The 25838-nt window shown below is 38.1% G+C and overlaps 1 protein-coding gene across 1 annotated transcript; it reads left to right on the top strand.

The window, feature by feature from the left end:
- On the top strand, positions 1-24818 carry Oprk1 (opioid receptor, kappa 1). Its single transcript, XM_013009281.1, has 3 exons — positions 1-302; positions 15840-16192; positions 24199-24818. Exons 1-3 carry the CDS (start codon positions 46-48, stop codon positions 24729-24731), a joined length of 1143 nt encoding a protein of 380 aa, XP_012864735.1. The 5' UTR covers positions 1-45; the 3' UTR covers positions 24732-24818.
- Positions 24819-25838: the final 1020 nt, after the last annotated feature.

The raw sequence follows: 25838 nt of genomic DNA, 5'->3' as shown, positions 1-25838 counted from the left end.
CGCAGGTGCTGCTTTTCCTCGCTCTCCAGCAACAGCCGCCCCACAATGGACTCCCCAGTCCAGATTTTCCGCGACACGCCAGGCCCCAACTGCGCCCCGAGTGCCTGCCCGATCCCCAATGGCAGTGCTTGGTTCCCGGGCTGGGCCGAGTCCAACAACAACGGCAGTGCCAGCTCCGAGGACACGCCGCTGGAGTCGGCGCACATCTCCCAGGCTATCTCGGTGATCATCACCGCGATCTACTCCGTGGTGTTCGTGGTGGGCTTGGTGGGCAACTCTCTGGTCATGTTCGTGATCATCCGGTGAGCACACAGCTTTGAGGATGCAGTTGTGACTGGGCGGAGCAGGGACCGAGCCAGTTGGGGTGATGGGGACTCTCTGCCCTCCAGGGCTCCGGGAATTCTAAGAGGTTGGCATCTTGAGAGGTGATGGAATTCCTGTGAGAGTTTTTTAAGTGGGGATTCTAGGCATTCTGCTACAGTGAATCTGAGAGCTGCTGCCTGAGTGCCGAGGGCGATTTAAGAGCAATCTGCACCCCAATAGAACCCAGGGCTCCAAGTCATTGCTGGAAACCCTGTGTGGGAAAGTACAGGGGTTGAGAGCAGTCTGTGGGGAAGGCAGCTGGGTTTAGGCCCTAAGTTTAAAGTCTCTTGGTAAAGAAACTAGTTGATCTGCATGGCCTTAGGCTTGGTGGCCGCTTCGGTTTACAGCACTTCGGTTTGTCCTTTGTAAATATTTCTGGAGATGAATTTGAAGTCCACCAAATGCACTGGAGACAATTCAGACTTGCCTATGAGTCATCAGACTAGTGTCATGGCTTATGAAACAGAAGCCAATATACTATTTAGGGTGGTTGATACACATATGGCACCCTTCTTATTTCTTCTGCGTATCAATGACTTGTAAATTAACCAGCTAATATTTATCTTCTAAACTGCCTCTGTGCGCATTTTCAAAAATTGCTTTACTATTTTTACTATTTTTCACCCTTTCTACCCTTCTATTGTTCCCTTGTGTAATTTTCTTAATGTTACCTTCCTCTGATAAAATTCCAACTATTTACATACACATTAACTTTCTGGTAAATGAAGTGATTCTTTTTTAAAGACAGAGAGAAAGGAGGGGAAAGGGAAGTGGGAGAGGGGGGGAGGAAAGGAAGGAGGAGGGAGGGAGGCAGAGAGAAAGGAAGGAAGGAAGGAAGGAAAGAAAGAAGGAAGGAAGGAAGGAAGGAAGGAAAGAAGGAAGGAAAACGTGTTTTGCATCAGAGAGACCCAATGCTTTGGCAATCTGAGAATGAATACAAAGCTTACATTTCTTAGACCAGTCTCCCCCTACCCGCTGCCAAATGAAGGGAGGATACAAGTCACTCCAGATTAGGGACATTGAAAGAATGAAGAACTGATTTTTTTCTTGTTATTCATTTTTATTCTGACTTTAGTCTTGAGAAATATTCTCTATCACGAATTTTTAGAGTATTATCTACAATAACATGAGTTTTTCTCTTGGGAAACCATCATAATAAAAATAACTATTCAAAATATTTTTATTTGTCTTTGTAGAGGTGGTAGGTCTTTGGAATGTTAGGCCTTTTTTTTTCCTGGGCTTGAACTCAGGGCCTGGGCACTATCCTGAGCTTCTTTTGCTCAAGGTTAGCACTCTACTACTTGAGCCACAGTGCCTGCCACTTCTGGCTTTTTCTGTTTATTTGGTACTGAGGAATCTAACCCAGGCCTTCGTGCATGCAAGCATTCACTCTACCACTAAGCCATATCCCCAGCCCATGTTTATCTGTTCTCTAAAACTAAGAACCATTATTTAGTCACATGCTAGTGGCTTATATCTGTAATCTTAGCCACTCATGAGGTTGAGATCTGGAAGATTGTGTTTTGAAGTCAGCCCAAGCAGGAAAGTCTCTTAGATTCCATCTCCATGTCTCCAAAATAATCAGCAAAGTATTCTCAGAGTTGATCACCATTAGAGAGAAGATCAAAGAAAAGATAACTATTCTAGATTACAGTTATTAAGAGATCTAAGTAGAGAAGTCATGAGGTTGGAAATGAAATATTGTTACAAAAAAAAAGAGGATTCTTGATGTAAAACATCAGCTCTCTTCCTTCTTATATAATAGTAAGTATGTAAGTGAACAGACCCAACTTATTGTTACTGGAATGAGCACCTAAACTCTTCACTTTGAAAGGCTGTATCTCTAGTTGATCTGTAACATGTGTTTGGTGTGTGTGTGTGTGTGTGTGTGTGTGTGTGTGTGTGTGTGTGTGCATATTGGTACTGGAGCTTGAACTCAGGGCTTGGACACTGTCTCTTAGCTTTTTTGCTCAAGAGTGGTACTCTACAATCCTACAACTTGAGCCCCAGTGTCACTTTTGGTGGTTCATGAAGACAAGAATGTCACAGACTTTCCTGCCCAGTAGCTAGGATTACAGGTGTGAGCCATCACTGTACCTTTTTTTTTAATGGTTCTCTAGACCAAGACTAAAAAGAATGAAAAAAATCTAAAATAGCCCTTAGATACTATGCACAAAAAAAGGACTGAAATTACAGGCATGCACCACCTTGACTTCACTTTTTTATTAGAAACAAGACAGCTGATAATGGAACTAGAAAATGAAAAAAAAAGAACAAAATATTCTGGCCCAAGCTCTTTCTAGAGTGTTTTGTTCTTTTCTTTCATCTTGGGAAGTAGAAGTGGAAGGATCACAAGTTCAAGACCACCCTAGGCTATATAGTGAGATCTTGTCTCAAAAGGAGAAAAAGTGAAGAGTAATTCACTGAGACAGAGTCCAGTTGCTAAGCCCCTTCTCACATGCATGCTGACAGCAAGTGATTCATCTCAGAGGAAAGTCACATCACTTTCCTTAACTTCTGCTCCTGTGTTTTGAATCTCACTGTCTCCTGTGGTTTTGCTGTTTCATTTATATCCTTCCTACTCCATCTGCTATCTCTCTCTGCCATCGATTCTTGTTCCTTTCAGCACCTGGACATACTCAAGTATCTCCTATCCTACTAAAAGCCCAATATGCACCAACTTTCCCTTAGCTACGGTCTTTTCATCCTGCTGCCCACTACAGGAAGGTAAGCTCTGTGGAGGAATGATCCTTCTTCATGTCCTTGTCTCCTCCCACTTTCTTCAGTGATCTGTCCCTTGTATTTGGTGCTGACCTTGAAAGTCCTTTACTATACCTTATTGCTCCTGCTTCAGCCAATTGCTGCTACCTTCTCTGAAGGGTTGGGCATAACTGACCAATCTCAGATCCTTCAGTTCTCTTACAGAATTGTCTCCTCAGTTTTCTCACTCTCCACTGCTTTGGAGGCTTTTCTTTGTTCCTCTTCTCCTTTTCCCCTTCTTTTCCTGTGATGTTTCCTATGTGATGGAATTATTCTCTGTTTTCTCCTCAGCTTTTTTTTGGTCCTCATTTGGCACATTCTCTGCTTGAGTCAAGGTTCAGCCAGAGAAGTGGAACCAATACTGGAAATATAACCAAGAGAGTTCTTGCAGAAAATTGGCGTAAGAGATTGTAGAGCTGGCAGGAAAAGTAAGCTGCCATCTGCAGGTAGAATTTCTTCTTTTTCAGTGAATCTTAACTCTGATCTTCAGGCTATATTCCCCTGATGGATCTCCCACATCTTGATGTTCTAGGACCATCTCCTTTGCTGAGTCAACTGATTATAAACTCTGATCACATCTAAAAAATGCCTTCATAGTAACACATTTGTGAGCGTGTGAAAACGTGGGAGCTATAGTCCAGCTTAGGTGACACATCTGACTGGCACTCACACTCTCAATGACTTCATCTATTGTTTTATCCATTTTTTCAGGTTCATTGTGGAAAGTCTTAAATTCCTATCTTTCCCTTCCAGTTACCACTCTCTTTTTAAAGACTCTGCTAACTCCCTCCCTTCTGGATGGTTCTATGATTCTTTATTTTCTAGGTCTGCTTAGTTAGTCTGCTAGGTCTACCATAACAAAGTACCACAAACTTGGTGATTTACAAAACAAAAATTCAGTTTTTATTTTCATTATTTTTTAATATTTGAGACAGGGTCTTGCTATGTAGCCCAGATTGTCTTTGAACTCCTGATCAATGCTGGAATTATAGGTGTGTGTGTCACCAGAGTTGGCTCAAAAATGTATTGGTTCATAGTTTTGGGTGCAAGAAGTCCCCTGAGTGTCAGTATCAGCAGTTTCTCTGGAGCCACTCGACTCTTTGTGACACTTACAGATGGCTGTATTCTCCCTATGTCCTCACATGGTTTTCTCTCTGTACACAACTGTCTCCCAATCTCCTCTTTTTATAAATACATCAGTCATGTCAGATTACGGGTTACCCTTATGATCTCATGAACTGTAAGTATCTGTTGAAGGCCTGATCTTCAAATAGTCACATACTGAGGTGCTGAAATCAAAGGTATTACTTCAATATGCAAATTTGGAAAGGACCTAGATCAGGTCCTTCTATGTGGGGTCTGTTCCTTCCACGTGTAATCTCTTATCTGCCTCCTCAAAGTATTTGTGAATATATATATATGTATATATATATATGAGAGAGAGAGAGACAAGGAGAGAGAGAGGGAGAGAGAGAGAAAGAAAGAGAGATGTAGGCATATCTATAGAGATAAATATTAGATATCTATATATAAATATCTAGTTATATGTATATCTGTATATGAGATATCTAGATATCTGGACATCTAATATCTAGATATAGATATGGAATATTAGATATCTATATATATAGATACTAGATATCTATACATAAAAATCTACATATAATCTATAGCCTATCTATATAAGCTATAGATATAGATATATCATTCACAGTCTTTAGTGTTACCACCAAACCACTGCACTACAAAACACTAAGGTACAATGGTCATTCCTGCATAATTCATCATTTTATGGTCCCTGTTGAACATCAGATACCTATTTTGGAATGTTTTTAAGCAAAAATAACAGGCTTTAATTTTCCTGAGTTCTGTCTTGGAATCAGTATCAAACTTTTTCTTTAATGCCAATGTAGCAAAAATAACTTCAAAAATAAGAGCATATCATTCATTTCTCAAGCAATTTGTACATGTTTGACAACCTCTTTAAATAGAGAGTCAGTTTCATTGCAACTGCTTTTGTGGATTAGCTAAAATTGTTTCCTTCTCTGCAGGATGCATGATCACAGATGAAGGCTGAAACCTTGTTACAACCATTTTAAGGAAACTAAACAGCTGTAGAAAGGAAAGGAAGGGGAACTAAGGGAGAAAGAGTTAGAACCTATTTATAGATTCAGTGTACAGCTCTTAAATTTTAATAGACTATAGACAAAAAATTATTTCTTGATTCTATGGACTTTACAGTTTCTCTGGTGTTTGTCTCACTAGTACCATTAGGAGGGGTTTATTTCTCCCCAAGAAGGAAGAATTCCTCTCCATTAATCTATCTTACTGCTGTATCTCTTGAGCAGCAATATCTTGGTATGACTGTGCAGTTAGTACCTCCCTGCTCCAGATTAACTTCTGGATGCACTCAATTGTTCTTGTCCCTGGAGGTTCAATGCTCACTAAAAACCTAAAATAATGATATAGTTTCAGTACAGTTGCCTTTATAAAGTTTGGTTTATGTGGGCTCAAGTGCCCAAATAATACTGGCTTAGAACTATCTTACTCAGAACAAAGAAGGTCTAGAATAAGGTTTATTTTTTCAACAGAAAACTCAGCCAGTAGGTATTTCTTTCTTTCTTTAGAGAGAATGCTGTATATATCTTAGAATACATACATTTATATATGGATAGATTTATTGTTGTTGTTGTTTTAAGACAGGCTCTTGCTAAGTTGAACAGGCTGATTTCAAACTCACTATCCTGCCTCTGCCTCCTGAGATGTATACTTCCACACTTGCCAGAATAGATTCTAGGGATGGGATAATAGTGTATAACTACTTGTGAATTATTGCTTATTTATTTGTTTAAAACTTTTTTGACTTGCCAAGCAAAATCAAATTTAAGTGAAAGATAAGGAAAACATGATGAATGGAGAAATCCCAAAGGGACTGGCTAGCAGCTGGACAAGGAGGCCTTGGTATCAGGACTGACATAATCAGGAGCATACATATATCAGCACTGACCATAGGAACAATCTTCTGAGTTCCTGTTGGACATGTAGACCACTTATTATCACTTAAAGAAATGAAACTACAGAGGGCCAAGTGTCTATCTAAGGAACCATAGTTTCTGCATTACTAATCTAATATCCAGGCCTAAGTCTGTTCAACTGTAATGCTCACTCTGTTCCCTGATGCTTTTCATCTCTCCAAAGGTTCATTGGAGAATGGGAAACTTTGGGCCTCTACTTCCAGCCTGTGGTTTGACCTTCCCTAAATTGTATGTCTGTAGAAAGACAGAGTACTATGCTTGAATACCCATATATTTCTAAGTATCCAGGTAGGTGCACACTAAGAAACACCATACGACTTAGTGACCTGCAGTTTTATTCTGGGCACTGGTATATAGAAGCTTTTTCCTGATATGAGAGACTGGATATGTTAGAATATTAGTACTGTGAGTAACATCATTATGTAGCATCAGTATGCTGCAGTTACTACTGAGACGAAAGGCTGAGTCATTCCTGGGACACTGGCGAGCCTCCTTTCCTAGTCACAGCCCTGCAGGACAGACTGCCTCTTTGGTATGAAGCAACTGTGGTGAATTGGTAACTATCTGTGTGGGAACTGTGATTCTATGGCTAGGAGCTCTCTTGCCCATGCACATGGGAGAGCAAGTCTGGGGAACTTCCAAGGCCTGATGCACATTTAGAATGCACAGACTAAGGAACTGTCAAAGTCAGGTCCTTTCAGAAACAATGACTGAATTTCCTTTCTTTTCTTAAAAAATGAATTACCTCCTACCCTTTCACAAAAAATAATTTCAACAGCAAGCAATATTGAAGAATGTTTTGCAAATTAATTTTGTAACTGAAAATATTGGAAATCTAATGGAGCAAACACCTATTTCCAAATCATTGCTGAGAAGTCACATCAAGATCATCATTATTGTCCTTGATCATTTTATTTGTATTTAATATATATTTTTACTTTTTAAAATTTAAATTTTAAAGGTGATATGCAGAGAAGTTACAGTTACATAAGTCAGGTAATGAGTACATTTCTATTTGAACAGTGTCACCTCCTCCCTCATTCTTTCACTTCCCCCTCCTACCTTCCTCAAGTTGTATAGTTCATTTCTAGCATAGTGTGTAGTGGTTTCACTGCTTAATTGGTTCGCCCTTTGTCTCAGCATTTCTGTGCTTTGTCTTCTTATCCCCAAATCAGATAAACTTATATAGAACACAAAGTGTACAGAAATAAAAAAACAGTGACAAAAGGGAATAAACCAAAGGAAAAAAGAAAAAATATATTTGGAAACTGTACAATGCAAAACCTCTTGTTTCCTCTAAACAATAATTTATATTCATAGCATCACTGACTGGCAAGTACAGATTTTCTATATACTATTTGCTCTCTCATATTCAGTCTTTTTGTATTGGGAGATGCTGTGAATATCCCTCTAACTAGAGTTGGATGTTTGTTAGAACTGATGAGTGTTCATTGACACAGCATTATCATCCTGAGTCTAGAGGTTTGTCCATCTACCCCAAGCTTGACTGAGGTTTCACAAATATTGTATGCATTCAGGGTGTACAATTGGTATGATGGCACATGTGCATACTTCCAATACTCAGAAGGCTGAAAAGAAGATTTGAAAGTTCAAGTCTAGTTTATCCAACATGCAACATCAGGTCAAGGAAAAGTGAGAAAGGAAAAAAGAGGGAGTAAAAGTGAAAAGAAACAAGAAAAAAGGAAAGAAGAGAAGAAGGGAGGAAAGGAAGAAAGGAAGATAGGAGAGAAAGAAAGGAAAGGATGAAAGGAAAATATTAAAAAAAGAAAACTGTTTACAGAAATAAACATGAAGGTTTGTGGTATAGTTTGGTTCTTGAATGTCTCTTAAAAACATAAATGCTTAGAGTGTTGGTCACTAGCCTGTGGTGCTAGTGGAAGGTGGTAGGACATTTAAGAGACAGGGCCCTGGGCTGGGAAGGTGGCTCAGTGGTAGAATGCTTGCCTTGCATGCATAAGGCCCTGGGTTTGCTTCTTCAGTACCACATAAGCACAAAAAGCCAGAAGTGGCACTATGGCTCGAGTGGTAGAGCACTAGGCTTGAGCTGAAGAGCTGAGGGACAGCGCCCAGGCCCAGAGTTCAGGCCCCATGATGGGCCAAGAGAAAGAGAGAGAGAGAGAGAGGGCCCAGTGGGAGGAAGTTAGGTCATTGAGAGTACCTTCAGAAAGGGATATTGGGACTCCTGCTCCTTCCTCTCATTCTTTTTGCTTCTGGCTGCTATGAAGTGAAGAGGCTTCTTTTGCCCTATGCCCCTGCCATGATTTATTACTTTACCACAGGCTTCTCCTCAAAATAGGCCAATCAGCCATGTAAAACCCTCCAAGAAACAGTGAGCCAAAATAAACCTTTTCTATTTACATGTTATAGATAGTTATAGATAGTTTGTCATGGTGGTTGCTCCTTTGTACATGTGAACATATATATAATGAGCACCTTGAAGAGCTGTTTTCAGCAAATTTCAAGTATTCAGTTCAGTATGATTAACCCTGGTCATTATTCTGTACATTAGATCCTCTGAATTTATTAATCTCATAACTGAAGTTTTTTTAATTTTTGACAAGTACTTTCCCTTTTTCCTACCCCTTTTTATCATTTAAAACATAAAACTTAGAACATTGTCCGTCTAGAAAACATATCTAGGAAAGTGAATTAAGCATGCTTATTACAAAGCAGAGAAAAGAGTTCCCAAGTTTGCTTCTCATCAAGCTAATTTCCCATTGTCTTTTAGAAAGGTCTGCCTTCCCTGGTGTTATATTCCTATTGAGTTTGGTCTTTCCAGTGTTTTCCAGTATTGTTATTGTTTGTGTTGAAATTGGCACATTGGGGTTTGAATCAGAGCCCCATACTTGCTAGGCAGGTATCTACCACTAGGTACTCCTTCACCCCTGAATTTTGTCGTGGGCAGGAATAATATGGTGAGAAAGCTGACAGGTCCCAGGGTTTGGTAGCATTTGGCCACACTCTGGTTTTTGGTTGTTGTTTTTTTTTAACTGACCAATATTTCTTCAGGTATATTCCATGGGACTGTAAGTATTTGCAATATATGAGTCCACTCAGAAAAATGACCACTAAACTTTAAAATTGTTCTTCCTTCTCTTGTGTTATATTGATACCAAGATTTGAATTCCTACTCTCTCAATAGTTGTGATTTTAGTCAAATTATCAATTTCCTCTGAACCTTTTTTTTTGTCTCCAAAATGTGCACAGTTGGCCTTTCATATCTTTGGTTTCCTTACAGATGTCCTATCTTGCCTTATCAAGTATAAGCTTCAAAAATCTCACTGTACTCTATGCAGAATAGTAAATGACTATTTACATAACATTTGCATTGTTTTCAGATATTATAAATCATCTAGAGATGATCTAAAGTGTAGAGGAGGGTATGTGAAGGTCACATGAAAATAAAGTATTATTTCTTATGAAAACCTTGAGCTTTCATGGATGTTGGTATCTGTGGGGGTCAGGGCACCAGCCTCTGGTAGATTCCAAGAGACAGCTGTATTACCTATGGAAATCTGAGATGCCATGTTTGTCCCACAGGGCATCCCAGTAATGCTTTATATCAGTGTTCATTCTTGGATTGTGTCCTCTCCTCATATTACATGTTTCAGATACTCATGATGCACACTTAGCTCCACTAAGCAGAATCCTTTCCAATTTTTAGCTTCCAGAATTGGCAGAATTCATAGAATTTCATTGTTTCTGATAAAAATACCTGATACCTTAAGAATCTTTGGAAATGATATCCCTGATGGATTTAATAGATAAGGATTCTGAGAACTCCTGAGAAACTTGGTGAATATTTCTAAAACTTTTCTTCTCAGACTTTTCCTTTCCAGAAAAGCAGGATTAATGTCATCCTTTGGGCTTATCCTATGAGCTGGTAGGTAATTAATAATGACAGGAAAGGCAGCAGCAGTAGCTGTAGCAAGAATCACAGTGATGGCTGGCATCCACTGAGCAATTATCAGGAGCAGGCCCTGTGCTAAGTCATTTTATGTATATGTCATTTAATCATCATGACAACTTTATCAGATAATATAAAATTCCTAAAACAGTGGCTGTCACATCATAAGTTATCAATAAATGCTTAATGAGATTGTCTCCTGGAGTCCAAGGTTATTCTTGGCTCAGTGCCATAATTCCCATTCAACAGCCTCTTATCACTTCTCAGCTGTGTGTGTGTGAACTGAAAAAAATATCACCACCCTCTATCCCCTGTGCATTAGCAATCAGGCCCTTCTTTTTGTCCAACTTGATTTCAAAGCTCTAAGTTCTGCCAGGTTCTCTCTTTTCTAAAATACGCCTTAAAATTTCAGATCCTTCTCATCTGTGTATCCTTTTAGTTCTCATTATAATTTGGACTACATTTAAAGCTCTTAAAGGCTGAAGTCTATATGTTGAATTTACTTTTCAGACTTTCTCCAATGCAACAGGTTGCTGTCCATAGGTTAGGCCACTTTGAGAATATGGTGAAAAAAATGAAGTGAGCAGACAGCAGAGAGAACAGGAACACACTGGAGGGAAGAAAGAGGGTGTGTGGACATCAACAGGGGCACAGTGCAGGTAAAGGCTAAAAGTGACAGCAATCAATAAAGCTGAAAGGATGCTGGCAATCAGTCATCATGATTAATGGGTTATTGTATTCCTGTCATGAGGGTGAAATGAAGTTCCTGATTAAAGAAGCATAAATGAAAATTTAAAAAACAGAATATAACCTTGAGCAATATGCCTCTCTAGCAAAGGACACCAATAATGCAATCCTTATGTTTTCCACTTGTACATTGTCTGAGCCCAGCAGCTACAGGGAGGGGATTTGAAGCTCTGAGAACCCCGAATCATAAGATCCACATTCCTCCTGTTTGTGCCTCAATTCTAGCATAGTTAGTATCCCAGTCTCCGATAAAACTTTGGTGGATATTTAATCCTAACATCTCAGCAGATAACTTTGTTTCTCTTACTATCACCCAAATGTCTGTGGATTCAGATTTAGAAGCCATTCTTCCTTTCTTTTGTGAAAAGAAGCCTTGAATTTAAATGTCCTAGGGGAGCATTTCTAGCTCCCTGAAACATCCTCCTCTGAGGCTCACACCCTGACCTCTCTTCTTGACCTTTCATCATGATCTGGTTTCTACCTTCTGTCCAGTGCACTACACTGTAGATTCCAGATTTGTATTACCATCCTGTTTAGTAAGGACAACTCCCAGGCTTTGCTCTTTTTGTGCCATATGCTCCTGCCATGTGTATGCTAAAAAGTGCTACCATTTGCTGCCAGACCTCCTCCAGCTTTCCACACAAGCCCAAGCTTCCCACCCAGATGATGCCATTTGACTTGACATACTTGTGAATTTTTACAAAGCTTTGTGGATGAAAAAGGAAACAATTTCATTTCCTGTCATACCAAGAAAGCTTATGTGCTTTTCACCAGTGGATCTATAGTGAATGGAAAGTTTGTTAAAGGTTTTGTTGTGGTTAAATCCAATTAACACCCAAGGATTTAACCAGACTCTGTCTGAGGGAAAGGGTCTTGTTTTAGATTCATATGGTCATAGTATACAGTCTAGTATAGCACGTAAAAGACTATCAGCAAATACTTATTGAACTTCTGGTTTATTTGTGTGTGTGTGTGTGTGTGTATGTACTGGGGCTTGAATTCAGGGCCTGGATGCTGTTTCTTAGCTTTTTCACTCTTGACTAGCACTCTACTATGAGCTACAGTTCTACTACTGGCTTTGTGGTGTTTCACTGGTGATAAGAATCTTACCACTTTCCTCCCTGGGCTGGGTTTGAACCAGAATCTTTGGATCTCAGCCTCCTGAGTAGCTGAGAATATAGGTGTGAGCCATCAGTAAGTACCAAGCTATTCATTCATTTTAATTATACCTGTGGGAGTCTCCTCTTCCCGTGTTGCAGGTTTGTGATTTGTGCCATTAGACCCCTATTAGAGCCAACCTCTAACACCTCTCCTAGCTTCTCCCAACCAAGGTTCCAACTCAGCTACCTAGGCTACAAAATCCTCTGTGTTTCCCAAATTTGATTTTCTTCAGCTATCAGGAGGAAATCACATAAATCTAAAGGGTCAAGTACAAGGGCAGTTGTAAAAGTCAGATATAATACATGGATATTAAAACACTAAATCTTATAAATGAAAAAATGTTGAAAAGAGATGTAGGAATATAAGAATTCCTATTAAAATTTTAGGACTTGAATTTCTGTTCTGCCTTTTATAACTATTACTTGGAGGAATTTTAAGAAACTTCTGTAATTCTTATCTATAGACTCAGGATATTAAACCCAACCATGTGGGACTTATTGTGAGAAGTAAATGAGATATACTGAGATAAATAAATAAATGAGATAATAAATAAACAAATAAATAAATGAGATAAAGTCCATAGAACAGTTCACAATGCCTGAGTAAGTTGTCATTTGATACTAGTCATATTCATAGCTCTCATTCTGAGATCTGATGACATAATTTGAACTCTTGATAAGTATAGATCTTATGTAGTTTCGTATTTCTTTTTGTTATAAATATGTAGAATGGCAGACTGCAAGATATCACTTAATATGTGATGAAGACTCATGTTATATTTTATCAAATTTATATATTATTCCATTTATATTCTTCCAGGATATCAGCTCCCGGGTTCATTTTTACGTCTATCTTTTATGTGAAAACTAAATTGGGTAAATATAACCATGAGCATTACCTGGAAGCTGTATTTCCATCTGTTTCATGTGCTATTGTGTCCACCGAAGAGGAGGAGGAGGAAGAGTTAGGAAACATTAAATAAATTAGACATGTTCTCTGGGTCAGGTCATTTTCATTAATTATCTCTACAACTTTATGAGGTAAATATTATTTTCCATTTTATAGATGGGGAAAATGATGCTCAAGTTGGATAGTGACCCTAGCTAAGACTGGATCTTGAGTGTCACTGAAAGACCCACGTGTTAAATTCTTGGTCCCAACTTGGTGCTGTTGAGAAGTGGTGGAACCTTTAGGGGGTGGTGCTTAGTGGGAGGTAGTTGTGTTATTGGAGGTGTAGCCTTGAAGGGGATTTGAGGACCCTAGTGTCCTTCTTATAACTCTTCCCCTGTGATGAAATGGGTGGTTTAGCTTCTGACATGACATTCTGCTTGCCACAGTCCCAAAGCAACAGGGACAACAAGTTGTGAACTAGGACCTGCACAACAAGGAACCAACTTTAGCAACTTTATAAGTTGACTATCTTGAGTATTTGTTATGGTAATGGAAAAGTTTAAGTTGGAGGGGGAAAAAGACTATAACCCAGCTGTAGTCTAACCATAGCCTATGCCTAACTTTATGAAGTATGAAATACTGGTAAAAGTTCATAACGAAGGTCACAAAATGTAAAAATAAATATCAAGGTTACTTCCTGATGGACCTTTTGCTAGTATCTAGGAGTTGAGGAGGGGGAGAAAGTTGAAAGAGTAGAAGTTATTTTGTAAGATGTATTTTCAAACATAAAGGCATATTTTAAGAAGATTGCATCTGAATAAATAATTATATTTTAATCTTTATATTGGTAACATTAGCTTCCTCTCAGTAATTATACTTGCTTAATTATCTGTGCTTTTAGAAAGCCTATGCTATAAACCTTTGGCCACAGATTTTTCTTTTCTTTTTCTTGTTTTAAGTCATAGGTCATTTAACAATACTTAGGTAAAAACATGAAAGCCAAACATTTTAAAATAAATTCTTCACTTCCCAGATTAAATTACTCCTTTGTTAACAGAGCACCAAAATGGATACCAGTCTTTACAATGTTCTATTTCTGAATGAGAAGAGAAGAGAGATTTGATGGGCAGGAAAGACAGTGGATAGTGAGGATGAAATGTAGCCTATATGTCAGATCCATTGAATCAGGCTATCTCTTACCTTATCTCATCATTTCCAAGTTGGGGTTTATTATTATTTAGCAAGGACTAAGAATCAGGAGGTCATATAGTGATTCAAACTCAGCCTGCCTGAGGGCATATCATACTTTCCTTAATCCAAGGAGATCACTAAGTGTTAAAAGATGTTTCTCATGTGGAATTTTGGTATTGAATTTAGTCAGGGATAAACCCCTTGTGATAAGATCTAAAACCTGAGATGTGGGGAAAACAATTAACACATGGCTTCTAAAAACTTGGTAAGATCATATGGAATGTTTACTACTAAATTGATTTCTAAGGAAGCATTCTCTTAATTCATATTTAAGTGAAAATAGAATTGTTTTAAACCACACATTAAAATATAACAAATAATTGGCTGGGTACTGGTAGCTTATACCTGTCTAGGCAGAAGTCTGGGATCTGAAGACTGAGGTTCAAAGCCAGCCTGGGCAGAAAAATCTCTGTGTCTCTTATCTCCAATTAGCCAACAAAAAAATGAACCAGAAGTAAAAGTATAGCTCAAGTGGTAGAGCACCAGCCTTGAGGGGTAAAAGCTAACGGACAGCGCCTAAGACTTGAATTCAAGTTTACTCTCCCTGCCACCCAAAACATGTGCAAGAAGAAGCTAGCCTAGTGCTGCCTTTAATCCTGACTACTCTTGAGGCTGAGATCTGAGGATCATGATTCAAAGCACTTCCAGGCAGGAAACTCCATGAGACTCTTATCTCCAATGAACTACCAAAAAGCCAGAAATGGCGCAGTGGATCAAGTGATAAAGCATTAGCCACAAATGCTCAAGGGTAGCAAGGAGGGGGAGGAGGAGAAGGAGAGAAAGAGGAGGCAGGTGGCCATGGCAGAGGCTGATGGTGATGGTGATGAAGTTTTTGGTTTATCTTGAAAATTACTGTCCCTTTCTTTGAAAGATAAGACAAAGTTTGTGCCCTAACATCTCTCAAAACTAAGTGGAGTAAAGAATGACAGAATTATTTCCCATGTACTGTGGTGTTGCTTCGTAAGTGAAGAACTCAGCTTGTTTTATTTATATAATATACTTAAAATAAATGACAGGCTAGTGACAAGCTGGCAAACAGAAATCAACACACCTAATTGTGTTTTGCTATTTCAATTGGACAGATTTTAAAATTCCATTTTGCATTTTCCAAAGCTTGAATAATTACAATGATTAATTTCTCAAAAAAAACCTTAAAAAGAAATGTTTATCTCTGTTTTACATGTTTTTAAAAAAGTACTTTTTAAAAATTGCTTCAAATCAGCAACTCTGAAAGGAATAAAATGAATTATCAGTAAAATAATCAACTTTACTATAAGGCTTATATGTATATCTACCTATTTATTGATGTTATATTTTATCTTAATATTTTTATTATCTTTAAGTAGTTGTACAATTCAACATGTCAATTTATGAGTACCAAGAATCTTGATCAACGTCACCCCTTCCATGGTTTCTCCATCTCTCCCAACCCCACCCATTTCCTCAAGTGGCTTGATTCCTTATATATTTTATTTAAAAACTTTGAACAAAGCACTAAAATAACCAATCCTACATTCTTGTCCAGTTTTCCTACTATAGTTAATATCTAGAACAGTCCTTTTACATAAGACAAACTCAGTGATTAGGTAATGAATAAGTGCATGAATAAGCAAAATAAATAAGCCAAAACATGTTACAACCCCATTTTCCTTATGAGTTTAACTGGTAAATGGAGGGAAACGTTATTATTTTTTGTCTTTCAGCTATACAAAGATGAAAACAGCAACTAACATCTACATATTTAACCTTGCATTGGCTGATGCGCTGGTTACTACCACCATGCCCTTCCAGAGCACTGTCTACCTGATGAATTCTTGGCCCTTTGGGGATGTTCTGTGCAAGATTATAATTTCCATTGACTACTACAACATGTTCACCAGTATATTCACCCTGACCATGATGAGTGTGGATCGTTACATTGCTGTGTGCCATCCTGTGAAGGCTTTGGACTTTCGTACACCCTTGAAGGCAAAGATCATCAATATCTGTATTTGGCTTCTGTCATCTTCTGTTGGCATATCTGCATTAGTCCTTGGTGGTACCAAAGTCAGGGAAGGTAAGAATGAGCATTTTCATCCTATCTAAAAATGCAGACTTGTAATTATGTGAGCTTTTTCTTTGAGAATGAGTAGTGTGTGTGTGTGTGTGTGTGTGTGTGTGTGTGTGTGTAATGCCATTAAAATTTAGAAATGTAATGCCTAAATCCAAGCAGTATGAGAAATACACCATTTTTTGACCCTTCACTTCTAAATGCAGAATGAGATAATCATATCAGAACACAGATGCCCAAGCTGTCTCTGATTCTGGAAGGGCTTTTTAGAATCTAGAGGGATTGTGAAACTGCAAAATGAAAATCCAATCTGTAGTGGCTTCTTATTTACTTGTCTCCCTTGCTAATTTTTTCCTACATAGAAGAGACTAGATTTTTCAGAACACATTTTGGGAAATCATAGCCTTTTCTATGTTGATATTTTAATTAAAAATTTGATGATCAAAACTGACTTCAAGAATAATCTTAAGGGCTGGGAAGGTAGCTCAGTGGTAGAGCACTTGCCTTGCATGCATGAGGCCCTGGGTTCGATTCCTCAGCACCACATAAGCAAAAAGCCGGAAGTGGCACTGTGGCTCAAGTGGTAGAGCGCTAGCCTTGAGCTGAAGAGCTGAGGGACAACGTCCAAGCCCAGAGTTCAGGACCCACAACCAGACCCCCCCCAAAAAAGAATAATCTTAATAGTATTTTGAAGGTAACAAGATAAAGGAAGAGAGATATGTGAATATTGTCTTCCCGTTGCCCTCCAATCAAACTGTGCTCAATAAGTTCCTCTTATTTATAACAACAGCAACAAAATCTTAGGTATGGGTATGAGGCTGCATTATGAAACCATAGGATACTGACATTCATGATCCTGGCAACTCTGGTACATACCTTTCCTTTTCTTTCTCTCTAAGGGTCTAAATCATTAACATGCTGGCTCTTTCTCCCTACTCCTTCAATGCTGGTCCTATCACTATTTTGACAGCTTCTTTGGCTGTAGGCCATTCAAACACAGGTTCACAGCTGTATGGAGGTTACAGATAAGAAAAAAAAATCCATTGCATTTTTGGACATGTCAGTTCTTTCCTCATGCTAATAGGATGTTTTACCTGTATTTTCTCGGTCTGGATTGCATTGGAATTTGCTTGGGTTCTTACTCATACACTGCTGCCTCCATTCTACCTCTGGAGGGTCTGGTTGAGTTGACCTAGATATCAAGATTAAGCTCTCCATGGGGATTGCCTTGTAGCCAAGATGAGCAGTACTGCTTCAAGAATTTTGCTTTATTAATAAAAGATGAGGCCATAGAATGTATTTTAGTCCTGAGAAAAACTCACTAAGGGAAAACAGAAGAACAATCACTTTTAATTTTATCGCTGCTATTGAATGATCAGGCAGGTAACTGGATGCTCAGGGAACTTTGTATACCTGTAAGTACTGATAGGTGAATGTGAATAGCAAGGACTTTCCAGGCCTTAGTTAAGGCTAGATACTGTTGAATGTGGTGAGTCAAGCCTGTCATCCTAGCTATTTCAGATGTGGAGATCAGGGGTCATCAAGGATCAAGACCAGCTTGCAAAACAAGATCATAATACTCAATGTCAGCCACTGCTACATGTTATGGCCCAATTGTGGGAAACACAATGGCTGGGTACAGTGCTGAGTGTCTGCCATTCGCAGTTACAAGCACAAGTAGGAGGATCACAGCCCAGACATAAAGCAAGATTCTACCTAGAAAGTAACAAATGCAAAAAGAGATTAGGGGCACAGCTCAAGTGAAAGTTCAATCTTCAATATTACAATAAATTAAAAATAAGTAAATACATAAAGGCTAAAACTATCATTAATTTGCATGATACAAGAATAGCTTATTTCTGTTTGTTTTTAGATAATTGTTTTAGAGCATCTTTATGTTCTGAATGGAAAAATATTGGGAATTCCCATTTATTACTCCATCTTTTCCCATGACACACATGGTCTCCCCTATTAGCAACAACCCCCCCCCCACACACATTTGTTACAACTGATGAACCTACTTTGACACAAGATTATCGTCTGAAGACCTTACCTTACATTAAGGGTTACTTTTTGTGACTACTTTTATGTTTCTGGACAAATGTACATAATGGCATTTGGTGGTTGTTTTTAAATGAAAGTCGATTGTTTCTTTTCTGAATCTCAGGTAAATATCTAGCATAGCAACAGCAAGTGATAAGCTGTTATACTTGACAATTTTTAAGAAATGCTCCAATTTATCACACAAGCATTTTAAAATACGATTAACTTCAAACTGGATTTTGCTTCTTCATGCCTATAAGAAATGGAAATAAATTTAGGACAGTTCTGAGGTTGGAGATTTGTTCATCCCATTTCAATTCAAGAGCCAAGTATCTGTATACTAGGCAGAGGAAGAGAAGCATGGGCTAAATAATGAAAAAAAATGGGTCCTTTCCAGGACAAAGAAGAACTGATTTTTATATTTCAAGTTACACTTGTACATTTAACCACTATACTTCTTCTACTCTTTGTCAGAAAATGATATCTTAAAAGGAACAGGTTTCAATTAGGCCTCTAAAAAAGAAAACAAAGATAGACTTTTTTTTCCAGGAAGACACTGATAGAGATAAATATCCACCACTATTGTAGAAGATAGATTTGTGTATCAAGGAAGAGAAAATGGTGAAAAATTAAAGTAAGCTTTAAAAAATTTTCTAAAGCACATTTTGTTTATATGGTGCAAGACATTCAGTTTAGCATTCAGTATAACATTCAGTTTGAAATGCTGTGCCTCACTGTGTGGTTAGACTCCTGGATGACCAGGAGCATTTTAGGTAATCTCTAATTCAGGGTTTGCTGGCATTGCTATTCAGAGGATTCATGTTAGCATGTAATTCAACAGAATGATCTTCATAAGCCCAAATTTATTGCTGTGTTTATCAACATCAGTGTTTACCAGTATTTAATACTGAGTATGATTATCCACAATATTTTTCTTTCATGGAAATAAAATATTGAATCATATTTTATATGTATAGGTATAGGTATTTGGGGATTGCATAGTCTATTACAATTGTTATAATAGCTTAGAAACCATTACAGTATCTATACTTACAAATAGAAACAGTTATTCCTTTTTTGTTATGAAAATAACATAAGGAGGGGTTACAATTACATGGGCAAGGTAATGAGTACATTTCTTATCAAGCATTGTTGCCTCCTCCTCTGTTTCCCCTTCCCATCCCTTCCTATCTTCCCCCTCACCTCTAGCCCGCTTCCTCCCCCTCCACATCCCCCCCAAAGGTGTAAAGTTTGTTTTTCTTTTTTTATATTTGTGATTTACATTTTTTATTGTGAAAATACTGTACAGAGGGGTTACAATTACATGGGTAAGATAATGAGTACATTTCTTATCAAGCATTGTAGCCTCCTCCTTTGTTTCCCCTTCCCATCCCCCACCCCCCCTTATCCAATCCCCCCCCCACCAAAGTTGTAAAGTTCATTTTCGACATAGCAGCTTGTACTTCTCATTGTTACAATGGGTCCACCTGTATCCCTATTTAAACAATTTTTTTCCTTCCCCTCCACAAATTATACCAACATCAAATACAGTGAAAACAGAGGTTATACCGTAGGGGAGGAGCATACAAAGGAACAAAGAAATCATCTTATAAATATGTTAGAAACAATTGCAAGAAAGAAAAAAAATTGAGTCCTTATCTTAGAGTTCATTTCACCTAACATCAACTTATCTAACCATTTCTGCTTTTCTCAGACATATACTAGTAATTGTAAATAAGGGAAACCATGGGACCTATGTTTCTTTGGGCCTGGATTACTTCACTTAATATATTTTTTTCCAAGTCTTTCCATTTCCTAACAAATAGGGCAATGTCATTCTTTCTGATGGAAGCATAGAATTCCATTGTGTATATATATACCACATTTTCTTGATCCATTCATCTACTGAGGGGCATCTGGGTAGGTTCCATATCTTAGCTATTGTAAATAATGCTGCAATAAACATAGCTTTGCTGGTAGCTTTAGTATGGTCTTGTTTATGATTATTTGGGTAAATGGCCAAAAGTAGGATTGCTGGGTCATAGGGGAGCTCTATGTGGAGTCTTTTGAGGAAACTCCATACTGCTTTCCAAAGTGGTTGAACAAGTTTACACTCCCACCAACAATGCAGTAAAGCACCCTTCTGTCCACACCCGCTTCAGCATCTATTGTTATAGAGTTCTTGATTTTAGCCATTCTAACTGGAGTGAGGTGGTATCTCAATGTTGTTTTGATTTGCATTTCTTTTATGGCTAGAGAGGTGGAGCATTTCTTCATGTGTCTATTGGCCATCCTTCTTTCCTCTTCAGAGAAGTTTCTCTTTAAATCCTTAGCCCATTTATTTATTGGGCAGTTGTTTCTTTGAGGATTTGTTGTTGAGGGATTTAATTTTTTGAGTTCCAGCTATATTTTTATATGAGACCCTTGTCTGTTGTATGGCTAGTGAAGATCTTCTCCCAATCCCTGGGCTTTCCATTGATCTTGCTAGATATGTCCTTTGTCATGCAGAAACTCTGCAATTTCATGCAATCCCATTTGCCTAACCTTTCTTTGATTTATTGTTTCTGGGTCTCTATTAAGAAAATTTCAGTCTGTGCCAAGGAGACCTAGGGTTTCTCCTATTCCATCCTGTAATGTTTTCAGAGTGTCTGCTTTGACCCTGAGGTCTTTGATCCATTTGGAGTTGATTCTGGTGCAGGGTGATATATGTGGATCTAGCTTTAGTGTTCTACAGGTGATTAACCAATTTTGCCAGCACCATTTACTGAAGAGGGTGTCTTTCTTCCATTCTATTTTTTTAGCTCCCTATAGGTCTATAGGTCTGTGGGTTCATTTCTGGGTTTTCAATTCTATTCCATTGGTCCTGAGGTCTGTTCTTGTGCCAGTACCAAACTTTTGATTACTATGGCTTTGTAGTAGAGTTTGAAATTTGGTATTGATATTCCTCCAGCACTGTTCTTTCTGTTAAGGATCGTTTTTGCTATTCGGGGTCTTTTATTGTTCCATATGAATTTTTGGATTGCCTCTTCTATTTCCTTGAAGAATGAGGTTGGAGTATTGGTAGATATCGCATTAAATTAGTAGATAGCCTTGGGAAGTATTGCCATTCTCATGATGTTGATCCTTCTAATCCAGGAGCATGACAGGTTTTTCTACTTTCTAAGTTCTGTTTTAATTTCCTTTTTCACGTTTTTAACGTTTTCATCATAGAGGTCCTTCACTTCTTAGGTTAAGTTAATTCCTAGGTAATTTATTTTTTGTAGGGCTATTATGAATGGAGTTGCTTTCCTGATTTCAGCCACACTTTTCTTATTGTTGGCATGCAGGGAAGCCATTGATTTTTGAAGATTAATTTTATACCCTGGTATATTGCTAAAGTTTTGAATCAGCTTGAGTAATTTGGGAGTGCAGTCTGTAGGATTCTTTAAATACAAGATCATGTCATCTACAAAGAGGGAGAGTTTTACTTCATCTTTTCTTATTTGGACCCCCTTCACATTTGCATCATGTCTTATTGCTGTAGCTAGGCATTCTAATACTAGATTGAAGAGAAGTGGAGAGAGTGGTCATCCTTGTCTCATTCCTGAGTTAAGAGGAAATGGCTTTAGTTTTTCAACATTAAGTATATGGTTTGTCATATATAGCCTTTATTGTATTGAGGAATGTTCCATGGATTCCTAATTTTTCCAGAACCTTCATCATAAAGAGGTGTTGGATCTTGTCAAATGCTTTTTCTGCATCTATTGAGATTGCCATGGGGTTCTTATCCTTGCTCTTGTTGATGTGATGAATTATATTAACTGATGTGCGTATATTGAACCAGCTTTGTATCCCTGAAATGAATCATGTTTGATCATGGTGCATGATTTTTTTTGGCTGAATTGTTGAAGTCAATTGGCCAAAATTTTGTTGAGAAGTTTTGTATCAATGTTCATCAAAGAAATGTGTCTATAGTTCTCTTTCTTTGATGAGTCCCTGCCTGGTTTTGGAATGAGGGTTATGATGGCTTCATAGAATGAGTTTGGTAGTGAGCTTTCTCTTTCAATTTCATTGAAGAGTTGGAGAAGTATTGGTGTGAGCTCTTCTTTGAAGACCTTGTAGAATTCTGCTGTACATCCATCTGGTCCTGGGTTTTTCTTAGATGGGAGGTCTCTTATTGCTGTTTCTATTTCAATGCTTGATATGGGGCTGTTAAGATGGTTTAACTTGTCTTGGTTTAGTTTTGGCATGTTGATATTTGCTAGGAAAAGGTCCATTTCTGCCAGGTTCTCACACTTATTAGCAAAAAGGTTTGAGAAGTGTTCTGAATCTTGGTTGTTTGTGTGGTGATGTTTCCATTCTCTTCTCTGAGTTTATTTGGGTGTGTTCTCTTCTTTTTCTGATAAGATTTGCTCAGAGTCTGTCAATTTTGTTAATTTTTTCGAAGAACCAAGTCTTTGTTTTATTGATTTCTTTCTATGGATTTTTGGACTCTAATTAGTTTAATTCTGATTTAATTTTAATGATTTCTTTCAGTCTACTGGATTGGGGTTCATCTTGCTGCTCTTTTTCAAGGTGGTTCAGATGTCTCATTAAATTGTTGGTTTCAGATCTTGCCAATTTGTTGATGTAGGAACTCAGAGGTATAAACTTGCCTCTGAGTGCTGCCTTATCTGTGTCCAAGAGGAGCTGGTAATTTATATGTTCATTTTTGTTGACTATCATGAACGTTTGAATATATAGCAGTTTCACTACCCTAAATAATTACTTGTTATTGTACTATTAAAAAATATGTGTCAGTGCTGTGGCTTGAACTCAGGACCTCAAGTTCTATCTTGTTTGATTGGCTCATGGATGGCACTATGCCACCTGCTCCCCACCTCCAGTCCCGCATTTTGCTGGTTAATTGAAAATGGACTCTGTAGGACTTCACTTCCGAGGCTGGCTTTGAACTGAGATCCTGCAGCTCTAATCCTCCTGAGTATCTAAAATTATAAGCATAAGGCACAAGGCATATTTTTCCAATAAAAATACTTTTATGATAAAATTACACTTATGATATTGGTAATGTCATGTTAATCTGTAAGGGATGAGCAGTGAAAACAAAGATATGTCTGACATGTGCTCACTACTGAGACAGGAAGAGAAAGTAGGGGCTGGCTAGTGCTTGGAAAGCCTGGGGGACCATGTTCATGGACCACCTGCCCATCATGAAAGTAGTTTAAGATATATTGATCTTGGGCCCATGCTCTTTTTAATACTAATGTCATTCCAAAGGAATATTGGTGAGGAGAAGCAGAGCCAATCAAGCAGTTTTCTTAGTAATCATACATTCATTTATCTGAGTTAAATAGTAATACTGGCAAAAATGAAGAAAGTGTCTGATTTATTTAGAATTATTATTCATGATGATTTATTTGTCATTTTACTCCTCTTATTTTCTCCTTCTCTTTTTATTCTCCTTCATGTTTCAGCAATTATAATGAATATGATCGTTCTATTCATTCACAATACCTTGATCATATTTAGATAGATTCTACTATTGATATTTAGAAGCACACATAAACAGGGAATATTTAGACAAGTTGGTATTTGTTAAATTCAATGGATTGATTTAAAATATTTAGCCATTTATTTCAAATGAATGTTAATTTCCATTCCAACAGAGTCTTTAATACACAGAAATAACAAATAAGTGTCCATTCTACAGTTGAGCAATTTTACTCTCAGGCAATCAATGTCAAATTAGCTTTCGTTGCTAGACAAATCATATTTGCTAACTAAGCACCATCAAAGATCTATAGCATTGTGCATGCTAACAATAGATAGTGGTTTTCTAGCTTCATTGTTTTATGTACAAAGATTGGATGGCTAACGCTGTAACCCATCCTGATTGGACCTTTGAAATTCTGACTATTCAAACTCTCTTTTATAACACTGTTACAATACTACTAATAATAGGTTTTGTTGGTTTTAATCACCTCCTTCAGATTTGGATATCATCGAATGCATCTTGCAGTTCCCTGACGATGACTATTACTGGTGGGACCTGTTCATGAAGATCTGTGTCTTCATATTTGCCTTTGTGATCCCTGTCCTCATTATTATCGTCTGCTATACCCTCATGATCCTGCGCCTGAAGAGCGTTCGACTCCTTTCAGGCTCTCGAGAGAAAGATCGAAACCTGCGCCGGATCACTAAGCTGGTACTGGTGGTAGTGGCAGTCTTTATCATCTGTTGGACCCCGATTCACATTTTTATCCTTGTGGAGGCTCTGGGCAGCACCTCTCACAGTACAGCTATTCTCTCCAGCTACTACTTCTGCATTGCCTTGGGATACACTAATAGCAGCCTGAATCCCATTCTCTATGCCTTTCTTGATGAAAACTTCAAGCGGTGTTTTAGGGACTTTTGTTTCCCCATTAAGATGAGGATGGAGCGACAGAGCACTAGCAGAGTCAGAAACACAGTTCAGGATCCTGCTTACACGAGAGATGTGGATGGGATGAATAAGCCAGTATGACTAGTCGTGGAGATGTCCTCTTATTGTTCTCTGGGAAAAGAAGAGTTCAACGATCTAGGTTTAACCCAGATTACTACTGCAGTTTGAGGCAGAAAGCTCTAGTTTTAACATAAACTTTTAGAAATCTCATGGTCTGAAGTCATAAGGTACAGGCTGCATTAACAATCCCGGCCAGTGGAAACATGTAGGCTGTAGAGGATGGAAGATGGAGGGCCACGCAACAAAAGGAACCCTTCTCCAGGGCAGGGAAGCTAGGCACACTCCCAGTCCCTTTGATGAGCAAAGGAATATGGCTTTTTCTTCTGGCTCTCTAGATTTAGTTCATCTCTATCTGCTGTGGCTTTCCTATGCAATATGATTTCAAAGCTCTGTTGACAAGAAAAGGAAAAGAAAACATTGGTTTGGAAACTTGGTGATATCCAGTCTAGTTTTGTTCAATACTGACAACAACCACCTCAACAAGGAGAACAACTTCTAGGACTCACACCCAGCTCCATTTTTGCTGGATGGATATGTATTTCATGTGCATGTGCAGAGAAAATTCCAGATGCACACATGCTGTATCTGATGTTCACCTACACTAGAACATCACCTTGACATTTATGAACATATTTCAGGTATGAAAAATGGCTTCTGACATAGTTGAATATCTTGAACACTACAGTTTCTAGGTTGGCTTTTTGTTTTCTAGGATGCTATTCAGGGAAATCATCTTATAAAGCATGGATTGATACCAAGAAGCAGAATGTGGCTTAAATACCACTGTAGGTGTACATAGGTTTATCTGTAAATAAAACCCTAGGTGTAAATAAAGAGTGAGCTTTCTTGCCAGCCAGCAATTTTCTCAAGGGCACATTAATGATATCCCTTGAGGCATTAAGAGTTCATGGTAACATTTCATTGCAACATAGCTATTCTCTGGGAGTTAGCCATGGATGGTGTGATTTCTTCCTGATTCCCTGAACACCATTTAATATTTTAACAATGTTCAGAACTCAGTGTTAATGAAACTGTAAACTCTGAACTCATTCCTAGGTTGTATTCTTGGCAGAATCATTTGTTTGTGGCATCTCTTTATGAATATAGAATTATTAACAGATTCTGTCT

This window comes from Dipodomys ordii, unplaced genomic scaffold (assembly GCF_000151885.1).
Source record: "Dipodomys ordii isolate 6190 unplaced genomic scaffold, Dord_2.0 Scaffold9, whole genome shotgun sequence".
NCBI lineage: Eukaryota > Metazoa > Chordata > Mammalia > Rodentia > Heteromyidae > Dipodomys > Dipodomys ordii.
This window is presented reverse-complemented; position numbering and strand designations above follow the sequence as displayed.

Excerpts from the sequence above, each read along its gene's own strand:
- Oprk1 (XM_013009281.1), top strand. The coding sequence starts at position 46 with ATGGACTCCCCAGTCCAGATTTTCCGCGACACGCCAGGCCCCAACTGC. Across the intron at positions 303-15,839 it reads GTCATGTTCGTGATCATCCG|CTATACAAAGATGAAAACAG; the intron begins GTGAGCACACAG and ends TTTGTCTTTCAG. Across the intron at positions 16,193-24,198 it reads TGGTACCAAAGTCAGGGAAG|ATTTGGATATCATCGAATGC; the intron begins GTAAGAATGAGC and ends CACCTCCTTCAG.